The sequence below is a fragment of the Dromaius novaehollandiae genome, chromosome 16, assembly GCF_036370855.1.
Source record: "Dromaius novaehollandiae isolate bDroNov1 chromosome 16, bDroNov1.hap1, whole genome shotgun sequence".
In the NCBI taxonomy this organism is placed as follows: Eukaryota; Metazoa; Chordata; class Aves; order Casuariiformes; family Dromaiidae; genus Dromaius; species Dromaius novaehollandiae.
In genome coordinates this window covers 10921923-10943924 of record NC_088113.1, presented here as the reverse complement: position 1 = coordinate 10943924, position 22002 = coordinate 10921923, and the positions used below count along the sequence as shown (strand labels likewise).

Below are 22002 nucleotides of genomic sequence, written 5' to 3'. Positions count from 1 at the left end.
CGATACTGCAGCTTCCTCTTTTCCAAACTATTTCAGATAATTACATAAAAAAAGAAGAGACCTGCAATATCAGAATGAACTTGCACTAAACTTGCCACCAGCTGCATGATGCATTTTACACTGCAGTTTTGTGGAAATTTTTGCAGAGACTCCCCAGCGCGAGCGTGTCCCAGGAGGGTCTCCCCGCCGGCCCCTCCAGCGCAGCTCCCTCTGCCCAGGCAGCTGTGGTGAGGAGACAAAACTCCTAGTTTTTTACCCACTTACTTAAATACTGGTGAAACAGGCATTTCTGAAACCTTAAATTCAGAGCAGGTGCAGGTACAGGTTTTGGCAACGCAGGTTTTTCAAATACATGCTATCTCTGGTCATTGTGTCCTGACCCAGTGGGAGTATTTGGTCACGGAGGAAGGACTCGGCGGAGGCGATGGGGACCCACCAGCTGTCGGCAGCTTGAGCAAGACGCAGCACTAAATACACATCCACGAGGCTACCTATCCGGGGTGCTGGGCGGGATCTGACCCAGCAATCAAACTCTGAAACACATTCCTGATGAGCTGAGCCTCTTCTGCCAAAACTGAGATCGAACACCATCACCTTTCTCCCCCCTACAGCACTGCATTCAGGAAGGCAACCCCGGGGAGGAGCTCCAGAGCCGCTGCTAAGCTCGGTATCTCTTGGCACCTCGCTCTTGTTATGGCAGAACAGATACAGATAAGGACACTCTAGAAAACCAAGCAAAGCTACTAAAAACTCAGAATTTCTTCCCAGCTGAATAAGGATGAAAAGTTAAGAGAAAACAAATCACTTACCTGCATAGAGCAGGAAGTTCTGAGAGACTCAGGCTCAGAAATATTTCATTTTAACTACGTTCAGCATTAACCTTTGTCTCGGGGACTACAGCTGTCTCATGGAGACTGCAGTTCAATCCCAGCTCCACTTTACAGGCTAGACTTGCCGGAGAGCCCGCTTTTCCAGTGATGCACAAGCAGTTCAGGTAGAAGGAAAACAAACAGGCACCACAGCAGCTGAAGACGCGGGGGAACGTGCTAGTTACAATTTCTGTGAGCCGCCTCTCAGAACTCAGCAGCTCAAGAGCGCGTCAGAACTGGCCCTAAACGTTTCCTTTTTTTCAGCAACATAATGAATTTGGCTGCATGAAATTTCAGTTCTGCATAAGTAAATTTTACACTCAAGAAATTCTGGAAAAAGATCAACAACCCTCTAACACTGCCATTCTCAATTTATCCCTATTCCCCACAGCTGCTTCCAGCCATTTACCTACTCGTTTCAAATGCTTTCCCAGGTAACAGCACTTACTGTAATAATCAGAGATGGCCTTGAATGACAGGAGAAAAGCAGTGGTCATACGAAATGGGGCAGTGCTAGGGAGCCTCTAGATGAGCGAGGCACACGCCCCCTCCCATTTCTGAATGGATACTGCCCATTTCCACCGGGCTTTCGCTTTCACACACTTTGGCATTTTTTGCTGCCCTCTGAAGACAGCACAGCAGCCCAAGCTGCAGCCGCTTTTTACATTCGCTCTACTGTAGATGGGTGAGCGAGTGATTTGTTTCCATCTATCCTGGTAGTGCAGCGTCAAACAATTGCATTCAAACTCCTACTTGCAAATCAGAAACAACCCTAGGATCTCTCCCTTTGGATCTTCTCCATATGGAATATGGTTCACATCTGTGTTCAATCAAACCAGTTGCTACATGTCACAATGCCCTCATTCACAGGTAGCTTAAAGAACATTTAGCTGGTAATAAAACAATCTGGATTCTAGAGAAGAATAGCTCTTCAGATGTACGGCACTGTAAATGTTCCTGTAAAGAATATATATCACAAACACACTTGCATGCATAAAGGCTGTGCATATGCTGTACATACTTAGTGCCACAGCTTTTCCCTGCTAAGTAGATGTAGCCCTTCTCTAAGTGTCTAAGGGCAACATTTAAAGAGAAATTTTTGTGAGCTGATTGATGTTATATTCCTGTTCTTCATAACAGATGGATTTCATTTGCTATTTTTCCCTCAACCCCTTTTTTAATTCAAACATTTTGTAATCTAGGCCACTGTGAAGGACAGTTTCAATGGTGTGGGAACTGGACTCCTGCAAAACCTGTCATGACAATTTCTCCTTCCTCTCAGTTTCTCCATTTCTCTCTTTCCAACACTGCAGTAACAGGCTGCATTTCTCCCCCCTCTTTTCAGACAAGTAAAGAAAATAAAAGAAAGTTCAGGGTTATTTTCAGTATCTTCAGGACTAAGCTCTGGCATTGTCGAAAAGAGTTTTCTTTCAGCAGCAGCTTGTGAATGCAGAGTGCATCACAGTAACATCAGCGTCTTGAGGAGCTGTGGCTATGGAGATAGGATGGACCTGTGGTATAGTTCAGACCAGTCTCATAGGAAGCTCTGAAAATTAGGTCTGTGCCCTTCCTTGCATTTCACAGGTCAGAGGAGATCTGTCATCAGAAAGGTGTTCTCCCAGTCTCCTGTGCTGCTCAAAAAAGGACAAACTGCTACACTGAGAAGAACAGATAGTTTGCATTTCCATTACAATATTTAATGAAATACTCAAGAAACAGAGGAGGAGGTAGCCGGGTCTCAGTAGGGTTGGGACAGCCAGGCACTTTCATGGCCACTTGGGTAGCCAGCAGCAACTGAGAGCCCAAGAACCTCCAAAAGATGGAAAGCTGGGCTGAGGCTAGGGAATTCAGTGGGTGTCTACTATGGGCACTTCTGAATATGCCTGAAATAAAACAGTGAAGCTATGACCCAGGTGTTTCTTCTAACCTGTAGATGAATCATACAGTGGTTCCAGTGAGAGTTCTCTCAAAGGATTATTTGATCACTTAGCACTAATAAAATAAATGCCTACAGGGTTCAGTTGAATTGCATGGTATTTTATAAGACTGCCTATAATGGCTTGTATATTCTTACATTAGCAAGCTGTTCCTACAGGAAACAATGTTGGCTATGAGTGATGCAAGGAAAGGCCCTAGTCTAACTCCCAGCAGAGCGTGCATTACTCTACGCTATGAACAACATCTGGCTGAAGACTTGCATGGTCATTCAAAAGGCTCTTTGCAGTGCTTTAGCTCTTTGACAAGCTAATGTTTCCTGCAGTAAATATTGCCTTCTTCAAGCTGCTACTTTTTTAGGTAGAGGTTAAGCACTCATCAAAACTACCTCCCACCAGCTATACTCCAGTGCCTTGTAAGGTTCCAAATCCTACAACATCTGCCTGCCTTTATTGGGCAAGAAAACTCATAAAATGTTGCATGGCTGTCAGCTGTGGAGGTATTTCAAGACTATCTGACCTGTTAAAGGAGAAGAAAAACTCAACCCATATGTACATTGCGGCATATTGCTCAACTGTTTGCCATTAGGCATAATGAACCCTTCTCCAAAAACAGTCTTGTATTTCTGTCTGGAAGGGCTCAGACAGGGAAGAGCACACTATATTAACCCAGATAAAAAGGGTGGTTCTGCAGCGTTATGGCATTTGACATCAGCAGCATCTATTAATGCATATTGCTCCCAGAAGCATATGAACCCCTTCTGTAGATAATACTCCCTGATATGTTACCCATTTAAAATATGTCCATTGGTCGCCCACTGCAATCCCATTCAGTCCTGCTAGCCTGACCAGGTGTTTGTGGGTATTTTGAATGGTGATATAAAACACATTTCACGGCACAATTTTTCTGAGCCAAAGCTCTTACACTGCTGCCTGCTTCTGGGAGTACTCAACCCACAGAGCCTCAAAGAGCTTTAACAAGTGATGACCGGAGCAGTTGGAAGGGCCTGGCTTTTACCATCCTTTTGAGCCCAGTCAACTGTACAGCTCGATGCAACTCAGCAGTGGTGTTGAAAGCGCTGGGATGGTTTATATTTATTCTCAGGATCTGAGCCCTGGGAAAGCATTTCTGTTTTATTACTTCTGAGAAAGTGCTCCTTTTAACCACTCCTGTCAAAGGATGCTGCAGCTATAGATGGAAACCACACTGGATTGCCTGAAACAACAAATTGCAAGGAAACATTCTGTGCCAAAAAGTGAACGTTACAAGAAAAATGTAGTTTGTTTCTGTACAGTGCCTTGTTGACAAAATGACCAGCAAACCTGACTTTATTTGGGAGGCTCCATGGAGGCATAAAGGCTCCATGGAGGCATAAAGAATCCTCCAGCTGCCGCTTCACCCAGACACAATCACCTGTCAGACCCACTGACAGGTAACAGGACACGGTGAAGGCAAGTTGGATTTGCCACCTTCTGTGCTGCCTCATGCTTAGTGATTAAGAGATTCCAGTTCCCAGGTCAGCATTAAAACCTAACTAGTCCCATAACTTCTGCTGTCATGCGCTCTTGGGGGTCGGAAACCTGGTCTGTGCATACCCACGTATTTAGCAATTCCCTTACCCTTGAGCAAGGAGGATTTCTAAATACAAACGCAGGAGATAAGAGGCGAGCAAGCTGGGCAATAGGCCTCCACTCTTTGACCCATCGCTGCACAGCAAGTTAACTCCCTGCTGAACACTTTCCGGGCCCAGATGATTGCCCCAGGCCTTTGCTTGCCCCTCCAAGCATTGCCTCAGTGCTGCAGTGCCTCCAGGGAAAAAAACAGTGGCCAATAGTGGATGCTCAGAGAAAGGTGCAGATACAGGACAAGAGAGAGCTTTCCCCAGTTAGCCTTCTCAGCTCCCAGTAGTCTGCCACTTGGAGACTTCTAAGCCAAGCCTACATCCTCCTCTTTGTCTTTCATAACCCTCAGTGGTCTCTTCAGGCAGCGCAGGTATTCTCGTAGTTCTAAACATCATAGTGTTTGCAGAAGTTTCAGTGTTTGAACACTGCCAATATAAACTGCCTACAAACTATATACAAAAAGCCATGCAAGAGTGCTACCGATGCTAGCACATCCGCTAAGAAACTCCTGATTTACACAGCCTGTGCTAACTGAAACAGGGTCAGACCTTACTTGTATTCAAACATTATCACAACCTTTGATCATATGACTGTATTCTATTTTCCACCAGACCATTATCTCATGCGGTGCCTGGAAATGAGATACAAAAAAACCCAAGCACAAAGACTGCACCGCACCAAGAATCTGACATTTCCTAACTTTCAAGTGCTTGACTATGCAGGGTATGTTTCTTGATGCAGATTTTTATATGTAATTTTATACTAGCTCTTCTAGTACCTTGCAGACATTCTCAAGAAAGCACTATTAGGTATACCAAACCAAGTATTCAGTGAAGCTCCTGTAACATTTTAGCATATTCTCTGCCAGCTTCATTTTGAGCTGAATTACCAAGACCAAGCTGATAATTTCCCTAGCTGTTACCATCCTTCATTGCTTTTTCTACCGCCTACAAAAGTGATAAAAATAAAATCACCAAAAGTCCCCCAAACATCTCTGCAACATGACTGTTTTCTACACTGATGTTACACCTATATGAAAGAGAATAATAAACAATTTTAAAATTAGATGTCCATCCTCTATGCAATATAGATTACATGGCATGTAGTACACATTGCATTCCAGCTCCCTTCGTTTTTCTTGCAGATGATTCCAGAAAAGCAAAACGTTCCGTGTAATTTAATTCCACATTTAGAAATTAAGCCAGTTCTCAGAATTCATTAACATATGCTACTGCCACCTCCATTACAGAGCTGCTTTAAAATTGAAATGTGAATTGCAAATATAAGCTGATGCAAGCACATGCCCACCTCTTAGCCACCAAACTTCCTCTAATGCATGAAAAACGTTCTTTTTTCTCATCTACTTCTTATTAGCTATATAGCTCTACTGCTCACTTGAGAGGTTGAACTATGACTTAAGATGGCACAGCAAAGATGTATTGTTTGCTGTGAAATACATGGACCCACTTAGTCTATAACAGAAATCTCAACACAAAACTCAGCGTAGCTTCCTGGGAAGCAATTTAAGTGCAAAGTTTGACTGTTACATCATTCATAATTTTTCCTCATCTCTTTAAATGTACAGGTGCTTATAAATGTATTAATATGCACAAAGGAGAATACAGAACTAGGAATGAGGCAATTTTTCTAGGCCAAACTAGAATCTTGGTTCTTCTTTTGGACATCTTTGCACATGTCAAATCGTTAACTAAAGCTCAAAATAGCTAAAATAGAGACTTTAATTATCACCTCTTGTACCCTTCTTTCTTAATCACTATGAATATCATTATTATTCTGTCTCTTGCTCGGGACCATAACCTTGTAAATCTCTTGCAGCCATCTAGGCTCTACCAAAACTAAGATCTTTTCTGCCTTAGAAATGGTCTGTTCAATCCATCCAGGCACCTAACCTCTCATCCAAGATCCCGTTATCACATGTCTTGAGAATTCTAGCAGATCTTCACAAACGTAAACTTGATCCATTGCTGGACATCTCAACTGCTGCTCCCAAGATAGTCAAAGCAGCAGAATAGAGAAACAATGTCACTTCTTTCTTCTTATCGCTCTTCTGGCTTCCACTTCCTCATCACAGCACATATAAACCATATTTCCTTTATCCAGTTCCTTCACAATTCTCCCCTTATTGAATCTCTCTCATTCACAACTGTCATGCCTGCTTCCATTTCCCTGATGCCAGCCAGATGGTAGACATTCAAACAAAACTTCCAAGCTGCCTCCCTTGCTGTTCTTCACACTGAAAGAAGCATTTCTCCTAAATATTTGCAAAGCTAATGCTTCAGAATTCTCCTCTTCTATGATTCCTCCAAAACTCCTCACGCTGGCAGGAGGCCAGGATGCCCAAAATGCTGCTTTTAATGCAGATTAATGTTATTCTCCTTCTTCCTTTATACATTTCCCATCTCCTTATCTGTCTTAATCCATGAGCAGGGCTCATAGTTGCAGTGATAAAGTACAAACAGCATCATCACCATTACTGGGCAGCATTCACGCATTTTGTCTCAGTGTGAATGCTAGGCGGGCAGCTAGATGTTATGGGCAGCAAGTCTGGAACACCTCGTCTGACCTGTTGTACAACACAACCCTCAATTTTATCCAGCACTTTCTGCAGTGAGCCAATGACTTGTATTTAACTCAAGCTTGTCCTTCTAAAAATACTTCTTTAGCATAGAGATTTGGACAGATACTTTGAAATTAAGAACCCAGCTAAGAGGATGAACACTCATGAAGCACAGGTCAGCTCCGGGCAGGCAGACGGGTGTGGGCAGAGCTCTCCTTGGCACATCTCTGACAAAACCTCCTCTTGAGCACCTCAGTAGAGAGCAGAGTTGAGATATCTCCTAAGTGAATACTCTGTCTCAAAACAGATTCCCAGTTTTCCCTGTACCATTACCATCTCCATAGTTAACTTTTTACTTCCGAGTTTCCAGGTGTACTGTTTGGCCATAAGAACCTGTGTCCTCACACAGCTTTAAGCTTTACCACAAACCCTGGTGCTCCTCAGAGACAAAGCCATTGACTGGTCAAACCCCTGACCAGCCTGACAGTGCAGATGTACAAACCATTTGTTGGCATGTTGCCCTCTCTTGTAAACAGGCATTTGCTCCTCTAGCTCTAGGAACGTCCACCCTGGTGTATATTCCTTCCCACGGCATATCCCTTCCCATGTCCATCTTGGTTTAGTAAGGATCTAAAAATATATTATTTATTACAATTACAACAAGATTTCTGAAAGGATGCACCAAAAAAGTCTGCATAAGCAGCAAAGAGGACAACTTAAGCACAGGGCTTTCTCCTTGAGTAGCAGTAGCACAGATCCTTGCAGCTTACAGTGCATCGCTGTCAACACCTTTGCCTCTCCCCAGGAGCTCCCTCTCCTGTAAGATGGCTAGTTTTAAAACAAAGTAAATCTAGCATGGTCAGCCCCTGGTGTTTAGAAATCTTTGAAAGGGTGACTGTGCTGTTATTCTGGGGGAACTTGTATTTACACTGTAAGAAGTGAGGTCTGACCCCTCCTGAAGAGAGGCCTCTCCCCGCTGAACTCACCACGGAGTGGAGCACAGCTCTGCTGCCACGGTTTTAGGCTGCAAGTAATGCAAACCAGCTGTGAAGCACAAGCTTTGAAAGGGGCTACTCAGTTTCTACCAAGATTTTAATTTTACCAATCCAAAGTGCCTGAGTGACAGTCTGCTGAGAACATTCTCTCCCTCTGTTTTCGGAGACTTCAGATGGATTGACTATCTAATGTGCCAAAGTGTAATCCACATTTCTCAAGTGTAAATCGAAATTTCCCCATCTTGCACATTTCATCACTAAGTTCTTAAAGAATCAAGCTTAGAATTAAACATGCCACTTCCTTTGCAAAATTCATGCATGCAGAGCTAATTACTTGTGCCAAATGGATATTTATGGATTCAATTTACATATGTAGCACACAAACTGGCACACAATTACAAGAAATTCAGGCATCTCTTTGGAAAAAAAAAATCTATGCTATCCAGACATTAACAAGAGCTAAAATTTTTCCAGCATAAGAAAACATTTTGATTAATTAAGTATTCAACCTTATCTTTTCTCAAGCAAGGAGAACAATTCATTGGCAATTCATCCCACAAACATAAGCAACATATGTAATTAGTCCACTTCAAATCAGCACTGCACAAAAGAAATGCTGCTTTTTATTCGTTCATTATCTGACAGATGATCAAAACGCACTTTACAAAGAAAACAAATGCTCAGCAGTAGCAACGAATTTCAGTGCATAGGTCTTTGGCCCCAAATTTATGTCTGCACTGAACTCAATACTGCCTTGCAATTCCTTGGCAAATGCAAGTTATCCCAGTTACGTAACCGAATTTTCCTTTGTAATGTAAAAAGTATTTTGTGGGTAGATGGATTTGGATATTGAAAAAAAATATGGTGGTCAAATCTTTTCCTACCCAAAGACAGTATCTGCAGTGGTCTTTGGCCACAGTTTTAACTGTTGTGCAATTCCATAGTTTCGTACCAGCTGCCACTTTAGCAATAATGACTGAAGAGCAGGGCCTTGTCCAGGAATTAATGACAAGCTGGGAAGGGATGGCCTGATGTGCAGTGAAGGGATAACACGTGCTCAGCCAGCCACCAGAAACGCTCTATACGCTGGCTGCGAGTACGCTCTCTGCAGAGCTGTGGCTTTCTACGTTAGCTAATGAGCTGGCAGAGCTTTCTCCTCATATTTTACATAGCTGATTAAATGATTTCCTTAAGCATCTGATAGCCATCTTGCCCCTTTGTATAGGCAAATTCTGTTCTGTTATACTAATGTGAAGCCTCTTTCTTGGAAATACTCTTTCCAAGTCGACAAAGGGCCAAAAGTGCTAACATTCATGGGACTATAATCTTAGACCCCTCTTCATAACGAAACCAAGGCACAGGAAGATCAAAACATCAGAGAACGGCAAGCAGACAGATGAGACATGGCTAGTTACTAGCAAGACTGGATGGAAATGCTGCTTAAAGCTCCTACTGCCTACACCACGCCAAAGTAACAGTCTGCAGCCTCAAGAGCCTCCTCTAGTAATCAGGGTTAAATACACCTGGAAAAGTGTTGTAAAATTAGATAAGACCAAAGCTAATATGCACAGGGTGCCATAACCCAATGGCTGCAGAGGGAATGGATAAAACAAAGTCTTTGAGGACGGCTATAAAAATAATGGGACTCAGGTTTTCTAAAAAAAAGCATTTTTAACTGAAACGTTCATTTCACATCCTGAATGGCTATTTAGAGCTTGGTAAAAGTGGATGGAAATTAAGAATTACCACAAGTTGCAGGAGCGTGTGGTTTTATTAGTCTTTTTGATTAGCTCTACCAGGCATAGTACCACAGACAGGGAGATACACAAGGGAGATTTGGTCAGAAAATATTAGGGTTTCCTTTCTTTGAGGCATGGAACTATTCAGGTAAGATTATTTTTGACAGGTTAGGAGTATAAATTGGCAATTAAATTACTTCCGTCTACAGTACCTTTGTGATAAAGTTTCACGTCATTTTTGTAAGCTATGGAACTTGCCAATCTCATCTTTTATGCTTATATATGTGTGTGATCTGCATTAGATATTTGGCTTCTAAACCCTTCCACATTTAATTTATTTTCATGCTACAGAAGCATGAAAATAGATTTCCCCTTCTGGCTGTCTGTAAAATAGTTTTTTTTGTTTACCAGTCAGTGACCAAAAGAATGTCCCATTCCCATGATTGCTATTCAGTGGATTCTGTTCCAGCTCAAGAACCAGAATACAATTGATAATTGGAGTTAAAGATGAAAAGCTGAACACGACCCGATTACACCTGCACCATCTGCTTTTGTCATGAAAATGAACAGACATAAAGGAAAGCAGACTCTGGCCTGAAAAGTGTCCTATTACCAAAAACAGCCACCAAGGAGGAGAGGCCTCAACCTGACATGCATATCTCAGCCAGAACTTCTGCTGGAACCAAAGAAACGGAAAAGCAAAGCCACCAGCACCAACGACATCTGCGCTTATGGAAGAATATTTGTTCCAAAGTCCTGGGAGACCAAGCATTTGTCACCCGAGAGGTCATGTATTCCTCCGACCGGCATAACACACCTGCGACGTGTGAGGATTTGAGGCTCCGCAGAATCTGCTGAAGATTTATGGTCTAACCAAATGCTCCTGCCTGCAGATGATTTCATTAGATAGCTCTCAGGAGCTGGTGCCAAATGCAGGCAAACAGCAAAGTTATTCCACTCATGTACTTCAGCTATTACCATCTTACAATACCTGCAGAAGTCAGCTTGAGAAAATAATCTTTCCTCCTACATCAAAAGACAAAACGGAGCAGCACACCCTTCCTGGAGACACCTTTCCTTGCTGAGCCACCACACACGTCACCGTCCTCAGGATCTCTGCTCGCCTTTGACATGACATAATAAACATTTTTTCCTTGAAGCGTGGTAAAGACTGACTTTTAAAGTCTCCCTGAAATTTCATTTTTTAAAAACACATAAACAAAACCTTGTGCTTTCAGCTGTTTTAGCCCATCGTCCGGAGTCATTTCCTGGGGTCAGCAACAGGGCGATGGTGAGCGGGGCGAGGGTCCACGCGGGGCGGCGTGGCGAGGCTCCCGCTCGCTCGTCGGCCCGCGGGGGAGCACGAGCAGGCACCTCCCTGCTGCCGGGTGCTGCGGCGTGGGAACGCGCGAGCGCACATTCCTCGGTAGCAATCAGCACAGGAAGGCTCCTGCCTTCTCCTTCAGACCTTTCAGCAGCACTCAGCAAGGTAAATAAACCTTACGGTCAGGGCGCTTCAGCCTCTTCTGCTCTTGAGCGAGTAGGAGAAGGGTGGAAATGTTTGTTTACAACAGGAAGACACATTTATTCCTGCTCCGTTTGCCTTGGCGTAAGCACCTGCCGCTTGCAGAAACTGTTTTCCTTTGTTTTTCTTTTGCATTAAGGGCTTAGAGAGCTGGCTGAAATGATCTGCCTGACACAAAAATCTGAACGAAATGAAGTGATTTCACCTAATACCATAGCATTGCCCTAGGGAACATTATCTGGAAGCACTTGGAGCACATTCATGCTCATCCGCGTGTGCATGAAGTTCCTCCCGGGCTATTTTACAACATGCCCTGTTGTGTCAGTAATTTCAGCAAGTGTAACATTTTCAAGTGCTGATGCACAAAATTTGCTTGTCTAAACTTCTTCGTTGAACAAAGGGGCCACCTTAAAAACTTCAGTCCCAAGTGAGTCAAGAGTTTGCCTCCTCAACCAGCTCAGATTCTTTCAGCCTAACACAAAGCACATGTGGAGCCTGAGTTCGGGAGAAACAAAAACCAACAGAAACCTGGACAGGGATATACCAGTCTTAGAAGGCAGCAATAGAAAATGCCTGTACTTTCTCAGTAGTGGTGTTACAGCCATGAGTATCTAATCATCCAGTAGCTAGCCAGGAAACGGCACAGCTGCTGTTGCTCCAAGAGCCCATAGACACAGCACTGCAGATCTTAAATGAAGCAGCAATGATACTCCAGCATCTACAACTGCTGGTAATTGCAAGTGACAGTTTTCCCAAAGAGGATTTCCATCGCTAACTGAGCATAACATCGTTTCAGGACAAGATGGAGACATTCAAGGAGTAAAATAGAAGCCAAAAACTGGACTCCTCTTAGGGGCAGGATGGAAGAAGCTTGCAGGAGTCAAGGTGAAGAAAACCACAGGCCCCACTTTTTGATTCTGTGACACATCCAACCCAGTTGCCTCCAACATATCCAATTAGGGATCCAAGCCACAAAAATCACCTTAGAGTAAGAGACATTAGCTCTGGCAACACTAGCACACTAAGCATCAGCAGAAGGTCACCTCGCAGTCCTCAGCTTTACAAAATCACTTCTAGAATAAAACGGTTTTCACTTTGTTTCTCAGTCACGTAACTGTTCAGGATTTTGCTTGCTTTCAGACTTGAAAATCAAAGCAGGTATGTCCATCTACCTTCCACATCCAGCGTTGTGGAGGAAGCGCATTTTCTCTTTCCTTCTTACCTGGGGGATAGCTCATAATGATGCAAAAGGCACTTAGCCTAGAGGCTTTAAAAAAGACCCTCAAAAATACCAAGAAGCAAAGCGAGACACCTGATCTCTTCCTCCCCTCCTGTGGCTTCTATGTGACCTTGGGCTAGACGTGTAATTCCTCTGCAGTTTTCCTCCCCATCGAGGACCTCTGAGGGAAGGACAACGCCAAGGCAGAGCACTACCAGCAGAGGCACTTGCCTCCCAGCTGCATCCTGGAAGCGGTTTTCCTCCAGTGCACCAGCCGCTGGCAGAGCTTGTGTGCACGCTGTACTGACTGCCTTTGCTGCTGTCTGGAGAGCTGCTGTGGCCAGACCGGAGATGGCTTTAAACGAGCGCATCTGGACATGGACAGCCACAGCCAAACAGGCTGTGCTGCGAGCAGGCTTGCTCACCCTTCCCACGTGCCGGTTCCAAATGACCGGGGGTATGCTCGCGTGAGCTGCAGTCACGTCTTGCACTGTAATAAAGGGGGAGCCTCTAAGAAACAGGAAAAACATGCGCATGTTGGTCTCCTGGAATCAGTCTTTCAATGCTTGGCTCAGTTCACGCACTTACAGCTATTCACGTGCAGCACAAGGCACTTTCAAATGCAATGTGCTGAGATTTAGCAGGAGACAAAAAGCTAATTCTTACTGTTTAATAGTCAAGTCCAGTCCAAACATTGAAGCAGAACCAGGGCATGAGGGCATGAGGAACGAACCTGCCCTTCCTCTGGACTGAAGGTAGAGGGCCAGAGATGAAGCAATATTTTAGGGACTTCTCAGAACAAGCTCATTATCCTTCTCAGGTCTAAAATGATTGATAAAGCTATGGCTGTGTTTGATAAAGCATTAATTCAGCTATGGTTCTTCTCATCTGTTATTACATTAGAATTGGTCATCACTCCTTGCAGGATTTTCTGGACAGGTGTATTTAAGTTCAGACTACATAGGTTATATCCAAATTTTAGTGCTCCCCTTTTCCTTTTCTTCAGTGAAGACAGACCCTCCAGTTCATGCTTAATGACCCAGTACATCCCAGAAAAAAAATCAACATAATTCACAAAGGAACTGTAAACACTGGAGGAAAGAGCAAGCAGAATAGCAGCCAAGATAATGAAGATCTCCTGTGGGCAGTTCAGGTTTCTGACCAAAAGCACCAAAATGCTCAAATAAATCAAATTCTACCATGCTAGAAATGGGCTAAAATGAATGAAAATTCCACCATTTTCATTTATTTCACGTCAGTTCAGATTTAAACTCCTTCATGATTTTCAGGAAGTTGGCAACTGAGCATTGAGTTTCAGGACATCTGATGTTTCATATGGCTTCTGGAATTAAATGATCAGAAAAGAGCTTCAAGTCTTATTTTTAGGAAAAAAGAAAATGTATTTTGACCTTCATGGCTGTACAACAAAACATAAAAACGTGTTATAAAGCTCAAAGCACAAGGCACTGTCCTTGAAGCCTCAAGGGGGCTCAATTCATTATTTTATAATCAATTATTATTTTGACAACAGTAAAACAGTTATTCTAAACTTACTAAAGCTCAGGAACCTTGGGGGAAAACCAGCTGCTTCCAGCTCTGCTGTTCTGAATCTCACCTCAGTAACCCTCAGTTATTTAACGGTGTTGGTATTTTGGGGGTTAAAACAGGCTGATATATCTTGGCAGTTATTACTTATGTCTCAATAGTTACAAAACCAAATGTTCTTATAGTATTAGCTTGCTTTTAAACTTCAGTGGAGACAATACACAGCAGTTCTACCAGGAAACAGTTTGCCCAGGACAGCTTAGGGCAGAAGCATAACACTGGCGTCGCTGTTTGCATGAAGCAGAAAAGCACCTCTGCTTTGTTTCTACTAAGAATCTAGGAATTCACTCTCACGCAACAACAGTCCCTGATAGACATCACAAAATTCATTAAAGAAAAGAAAAAAGACATTGTTCCTGCAGAAAGGCAAAGCTTGTATTGGTCATATGGGAAGCTCTCCTAGGGCACACCGCTGCTGAATCCAGTACCTCAACCAGGAATTAATTCCTTGATGAGCAACCCCAAAGACTCCCTCTTCCCACAGCCCCGACTGCCTGTAGCTTACCGGTTTCTGTTGTAATAGCAGAAGAAAAGGAGCAGGTCTAGGACCGGGCGTAGCAGCCTGGCTGCTCACGGCCCACCCGGCAGGGAACCGGGCCGTACTCACCGTGCATCTGGTAGGTGTACGGGGCTTGTCCGGCTGTCGGCGTACTGAAGCTGGACCCGTAGCTAAGAAACCCGCTCTGTCCCGGGGAATGGCTCAGGCTGTCTTCTGTTTTGATGCCTTTGGAGGAGACAGCAGGAACCAAGAGCAGAACGTGAGGGTTTGACACGCAAAGATGTAACAAAACAAGTTTAGGAATTCACAATATTTCAGCTAGATTTTAGCCTAATAGATGATCATTTTTTCTACAATTTCTAAAATTTTTTAAAAATGTATCAGTATTACACGAACAACTCTCTCAAATAATATAGAGCCAAATACATTAAATCACAAATCATTCAAGTCAGCTACATCCTGCATCCATAGCTGAATAACTTTAGCTAGCGTGGGGAAACAACGATGAATAATACTGTTTTCAGAAACAATTTCTGGACAAATAACTTTGTTTTAGAATTAATTAAACCCATTGACTCATGAACATTTTTCTGAACAATTTTCAGATGCAAGCAATGATTAACACAGCAACAGGAACTGCAGTGAACTAACCTCAAGACTTCTGTTCACTTCAGAGCTATCACTTTAGTTAAATTATATTTTCAGCTTTTGTAACAAAATATTTATGGGCAAGTCATGCAGGAGGGTTATCACCTATTCAGTTAGATGTAATATGCAGTTCAGGAACAACAGGTAAATCCTGAGGCCACAGAATCTTTTCGTTACAAAAATCAGGCAATTAAAACTCCCGACAAATTACAGGGGGAGAGGCACTAGCTGAATTAAACATTGCAAGATGAAACCTTTGCTGGTAGTGAAAGGGGGTTGATATTTTATCCCGAGACACTGCTGAGATCCTACAGCTGTATTTTTAAAACAAACAGCCGAAAGGTGCGTCTCATTACGAGCCCGTTGGGCGTGATCCTCCGCTGCTTTGCATGCGTATTTGCACAAAACAAGAAATGGCCGGGCGCGCACCCCCTGCGCCCAGGCTGAGCAAAGACCCTGTCGATGCTCTGCTCCTGGATTTATGCACTTCCCAGGCTGTTGCCATCTTTTAGCACTTTTAGGCAAACTTGCCAAAAGACAAGCCAAATTCACGTGCCCGTCACCGAGCGTGCTGTCCTCTAGCTTAACGGATCTTAAAAGCAGCAAGGCTGCATTTGCTTACGTCAGGAATAAGGCTCCCAAATAATGTTCTCTCTACTAAAATCACTTCTTTTGGCTCCAGGTGGGATTAGCTGCAACGCAGCTGAAGTCCAGGTCAGCAGCGAGGGGCCCGGAGAGCCACAGGGGCTTCACCGGGGCAGCGAGCGGCCATGTGCTCCCGCCCGGGTCGGCTCCCTGGCGGCTGGGGGAGCCCGGCTGCCCGGGGATTTGCGAGAGCGCGCGGAGAAGCCGTTTCCCATAACATCCCCTGCTTTTCACTCCTTCCCACAACATCCCCTGCTTTTCACTCGCATCAGCGCGCCGCCTGCAAACGCTCAACCTGCCCCGGCTACAATTAATCTGCAGCGACCAGGCCTCTCTGGAAGCCTGAAAATTGTTGTCAGACAGTGAAATAACTTAGCACCAAATTAATTTCCACACACGGTTCTGTTTTGTCTAGAAACTGGCCTAGTTTTATTTTTGTGCCGGAAAACAATACTGCTTCATTGTTCTTGGTTGTCAGCCAGGTGGAGTCTTTCATACGTGTTGGGTGTCGCAGCGAGGGTGTACGGGCCGGGGGAGGGAACCGCTGCTCGCGGATGCTGAGGTCACCCGCAGGATTTATAAGCAGCATATGGGCCTGACACATGTATGCCCTAAAGACTCTGGGCAGCAGCAAATGGCTGTACTTTCACCTGCTCCAGCAGGACAACTGCTCCGAGTTTGCCTTGGAAAGCAGCCAGCTGCTGCAAACACACCAGTAGCTCCAGCAAAGGGACTCGGCTCACTGCTCCCCAGCCCTGCCAGCAGCGCTCGGCCTCTGCCAAGGCCGTTTCCCCAGCCTGGAAGCGATGGCGGGACCTGCCCTTCGGGAACGACCTGTCCACGGCTCCAGAAAAGCTTCTTGCTGGGAAGCGACAGCGTGTTTGCAGAGCAAACAAAGGTGTTTTGGAGCTCGAGCGTGACCAGGAACAGAGCTACCAAGCCCCGTTAGCGCTGCAAGGCTCAGCACGCACGGGATCGCCCGGGGGCGAGGAGCCAAAGCCTTCTGCCGAGGAGCTGCAGCTTGGCAAGAGCCGAGAGAGCCTTCAAGAGTGGGAAGAGCTTCCTGGTTCTCGGTGGTTCCACACAGAGCTTGAGGATACTCTGAAGACTTAGCAAGGAGTCTTAGCGTCAGCAGAGCCCGCTCCGCCAGTCCCCCTGCCCAAATCCCCCCAGCTGTCCCCGCACCGGTGGTCTCCCCACGGCTGCTGGTGAGGCTGCGCATGAAACCAGGCATCGACGCTGACTGCGGTTAAAAAAGCTTACTGCACCTACAATCGGCCACCTAAATATGGGTTGTCCTCCAAAACCAAGGTACTTTGTATCATCTCACCCATGCCTTACTCTGTTCTGTGGCTTGTTTTTTCTGGAATACCACCCAATCAGGTTTTTACAGTAGCTTGAATCATTGAAACTCAAGAAAGAACCAATGAAGGCAAAGTAATGCAAACTGTAGTTTACCTAAATATCGTATTTACTGCAAGAGACTGTCTTGGCAGTGAGTCGCGGGAACCCTCACTAGCTACTACTCTTCAGTGGTATGTCCTTCTGAACCTGAGTTTCTCATGCTGCCTCCTATCCTACTATCAACGGCCTCCAAATTTAGTTTGCAAAATCATAGCTCGAGACATCAAAAGCTGCTGGATAGTTCAGAGAAATCCTAACATTTTTTAACAAATTCAGGTTTCCCTCTAAGCCTAAGAGATCATTGCCAAGATAGCAATGACCCTTCATTTTAAAGTATTAAGCTTCAAACGTATTCGAGGAGGAAGAGGAAGAAGATGTGCTCAACAACACGATGTCGGACTACTCACTGTAGGAGGGGATCCCATAGGGCTGTCCCGGAGGAGGGTAGGCCGTGTAAGCAGCAGCTTGCTGGAGTCCCGCGCTGTACTGAGTCTGTCCATACGTAGCCATTGCTGGGAAGGGCGGGACTGTCACTATATGGGGATAATGCCTGTTCAGAACAAGAAAACAGAAGGTCTAAGGCAACAGTCACCGTACATGGTCTTCCAAAGCATAGGTAAGACACTTCTAGTGACATCTGCATAAAATAATACTCGAAGTGTGATGGGGAATATTTTGGGAACTCGCAGTTTACTAGACAAGGGTAAATGTTTGTTTCAGTATATGGCTCCTGGTATGATCTATTAAGATTAAATTACCTAAATGCATGGGGACTTGAGGACTGTGCAAAATATGTGCAAAATCACAGTCTGATTTTGACTCTTCATTTTGTGTTTCCCAAACAAACCAGTGCCACGGGAAACCCCTGACATTTTAACATATTCCACTATGGTCGCTCATAAACAAACCTATATTCGAAGTGGTTTGCATTCCCAGAGGTCTGAGCATATGGCGCCTGCCACCTCCAACCTTCTCCCACTCCATATCTAGTAAGATTAAGAAACGGCTACTCCCCTGGGCCCAAGACATGCAGGGGAACAGGTGGATGGGCCTAAGGCACATGCTTTTTAAGGCGACAGCAGTCCCCACAAGATGGCTGTTCAGCAAAACAAGGCTTTTAAACTAGAGAACTTGGCAGGAGCACTCACTTTGTGGAGTACAGATGGAGAGGACACTGTGGTGCTGCTTTGCTGTTGCCTGGAAAGCAAAATTGAAGGGTCTTAGATTTCCATCGTATTCTGTTCTACAGCCAAGCTGATACCACTGTTTTTACAACTGCTGGTTTGCAAGATTTACACAGTAATTAGAGACATTGTTTTTCAGGGAATCTCTAAAGAGCTGAAGTAGATACTACAAGCTATTTTCCACTTAACAATGAATAAATATAGCTTTATTTTTCAACTGAGGGTGCTACTGATTGATTGAGCTACCCGGTTCTTCTTCTCGTGGGACTGGTATCCATCAGGAAGCTCGGCTTTGGTGGGATGGCTCACGCACTACGGGCTATAAAAGCAAGTACTATGATTACTGAGGTGACTTAAGATCACTGCACTTTTTGCCCTTTTCCTTTTTTTCATACTGTCGTAAACTGTGACTGAATTTAGTTACATGTTTATCAAAAATACATCAAATCAAAAGAAATAAAAAATACAATGTTGTAACTCTCCTTACTCTTGAATTTTTGGAGTTAGTTATAACCTACCTTATCGACCTGGCAGTAATCAAAATATTAAACCAGTAGAAAATGTATCACACAAATTAATGTGCAGGGTGCCTTCCAATGTACCATACAGTTGTGCCCTGCAACACTAATGGAGAAAAGCATGCCACTATACTGAGAAATGAGTTTAGGTTTAAATTAATTAAAATAAAAAAAAAACTAAATTAAACTTGCAAGTTGTCTGAAGCAAGTTGTACTGAAAACATAGTGCCTAAATGCCATCATGAGTAGTATACAGCTTGCCTCCATAATGCCATCCAAATTTTGTTTCTCAGGTCCTGCTTGGAGTCTCTAGATGTTATTATAACAGCATAAATAGCAAAATACCCTCCGAAACATCAATAATGTCTGCTAGCTGTAATAATCAGCACACCAGATTAATTGCATGCTCTTTCTCCACGCAGGGAGAACATTGGTACCAGGCCATCCGCTGATGGCACCGCCACCCTGAGCATCAGCTGGTGGCACCCATCCTGTGATTTGTTGTGGGGGACACCAAACACCATCCAGTCTCGGGCAGAGATGATACCTCCACCGCAGGCACAGACCGGGGGGAGAGGGAGGCTCTGCGGTGCCTTCCCAAGCCGGCAGGTCCCCCGGCAGGCGGGAGCATCCGCAGGGCTCCTCCCGGCGCGCAACCCCAGCGCCGCAGAAGGATTATCCTCCATCGGAAGCCATCTAAAGCAGCACCGCTTTCTTCGCTCAGCAGTTTGTAAATTGGTGAATTAAACAGTTGAAGCATGTTTTATTTAATGAAATATGCAAATACCTATACAATCTAAATATATGGAAACAGTCCTATGGGTTTGAGTAACTTGGTATGCCAGAAACCTAGAGAGAATTTCCAAAATGATCAAGCATGCTCACACAGGAAAGGTTCATTCTTCCTGGTTTAACTCTCTTTAAAAATTACCCCTTCCTCCACAACCTTTTTTTGCAGTAGTCTATGTGGCTTTATCATTTTACGTCAAAAAATGGAGGTACACCTAACTATTTTTAAAAAACAGACACTTACTCTGATATGAATTTTTTTTTACTAAATTTCATTTAAGATGCATTGTTATCTTTGCTTCTTTATTGAAAAAAACCCCCAATGGTGGTGTATGAGCTTTTAACTAAAAATATTTAATAAGAGATATCATTCTCTTTTTAGAATGTTAATTGGTGTAACGTCTACTATATGTAGATGTATGCTACTGAAAGAACTCCATTTCCAAGGAAACAATTATATCTGATTAAAAGACGGAAACATTTGAAACGGAAAGGGAGTTCTTTTTTCCCCCAAACTCAGAAGTGTTCACAGATAACCTCACTCAAAATTAACAAAATTCAGATAATATCCACGCACTCCTTCCTCTACTCTCCCTGATAATTGCAACGCTTAATAATAACTGCGCGTTCGGTTAGACTAGACCAAAACCATGAAAATAGAGGTGTTCGTGCTTACGACTAATTTCTGCACCTGAACGCAAGCGGCCCCTTTCGGTACCGGCCGGCTGCTCTCGACCCTCTCCCGAGCACCCGTCTGCCGGGGTCCCTGCCTGGGGGTCGCCCGGGGCTGCTGCCTGCGCACCGCTGGCGCTACCTCCCACTGCCGCCAAGGGAAAAAATCCCCCTGGAGTAGGTGTACTGGGCTGCCTACCAAATGCACCGTGGGTGCTGACAGCCACCAAGCCACAAGGGCTCCTTCTCCAATTTTGGACAAAGATTAAAGATTAAAGGGGGCTCCTAAAAAAAACAAACAAAAAACCCCCACAAAACCCCAAACCCAGCTAGGCACTTCCATCCCTGAGACACCCCACAAACATCCCTGCCCCAGGTCCTCTACCTCAAAAACATGGTTACACTAACCTAATCCCCCAGCAAGAGGCTGCAACGGTTTGTTTTTTCTAAAGATTTAAAAAAAAATACTGAAACAGGATAAGGTTATACAAATCTACATATAGATTTATATATGCAGGTACAGGAATAGCAGGTATAGAAAAAAGACTGTCTTTAAATCCACAGGTGGGCTTACCTGACTCACCGTCTAACTCCCTAGGAAAAGTCTGCTTTGACTTACCTGAAAGAAAACAGTTAAGAAAATTAGATTTTTAGACTGTGGAAACAAAAAAACTATACCTTTTCTGTCAAGCTGTTCCTCATTACCAAATACAATTGCATTGTAGGAATATATTTCTTGGTTTTCATTATCACAGCTTTCAAATTTGAAAAACTGCAGGATAATGGACAGTTTGAGCAGAGCTTAACTTCTGTTACAGTTGAAAAATATTACATCTTCAAATTTAATTCTAAAAGAGTTAAGTACAGAGTAAACGCATTTGTTAAGAATGCCAAATAGGGATTTAGCAGTTATGAATATGCAATGCGCTACTGCCATTGCCAAAAAGGGGCAAGTTAAAATTACAAGCATTTCAGCCCAAACGTGCAGAACTGCTGTCAAACCGTGTATTTGAAAATTGATATACATTCATATAATTTCACATCTCATGACAAACATCCACGAAAATAGCAGGCCAGACGTCTAAGTGGACATCTACATACATACGTATTACAGCTAAACTTGATAAAGCAAAAACTATTTGCAATACAGAGCACATATTTGAGTGCGTTTCTTGCACTAGAGGCCTAGGACTTGACAATCACACAAGCGTTCTCCTGTTCTCCAAATTAACACAATACATAATGCTGGTAGCGCAGGTACTAGATTCTGCCGTATCAAACGTCTGTAAGAAATCTCTCGGCACGAGCTGCGCTAGCACGGTGGTGCCCAACGGTACAATTGTGCTGCTCTTATTTATACAGCATAACAACATATAGTTCCTGCACCAAGGAGTTTACAAAATGATGCACTTAAAAATCATTTCTAGCTCTAATCTTTTGTGTAAACACATACATTAAAAGGACGTTTCCTTTAGATTCTTGTCCTTCCCACATTCTTGTAAACAGGTAGATATGATGGACGTGCCTTAATCACGCAATTTCTAATGCCTTGCAAA

General features: G+C 43.9%; 1 protein-coding gene across 12 annotated transcripts in view; it reads right to left on the bottom strand.

Moving 5' to 3' along the window:
- The window catches only part of EYA2 (EYA transcriptional coactivator and phosphatase 2), a 98658-nt gene that overhangs the window by 35280 nt on the left and 41376 nt on the right, over positions 1-22002 (bottom strand). For 9 of the 12 annotated variants that reach the window (XR_010391880.1, XM_064521454.1, XM_064521455.1 and 6 more), the window contains 4 exons: positions 21021-21065; positions 18432-18480; positions 17691-17833; positions 14695-14811 (listed from right to left, as the gene is read on the bottom strand). Coding sequence is in view for 11 of the 12 variants with exons in the window: in XM_064521454.1 (XP_064377524.1) it covers positions 14695-14811; positions 17691-17833; positions 18432-18480; positions 21021-21065 (354 nt within the window). In the remaining variant the exon portion in view is untranslated. The remainder of the gene's footprint in view (positions 1-14694; positions 14812-17690; positions 17834-18431; positions 18481-21020; positions 21066-22002) is intronic. The other 3 variants (XM_064521460.1, XM_064521451.1, XM_064521459.1) reach the window with 1 other exon arrangement.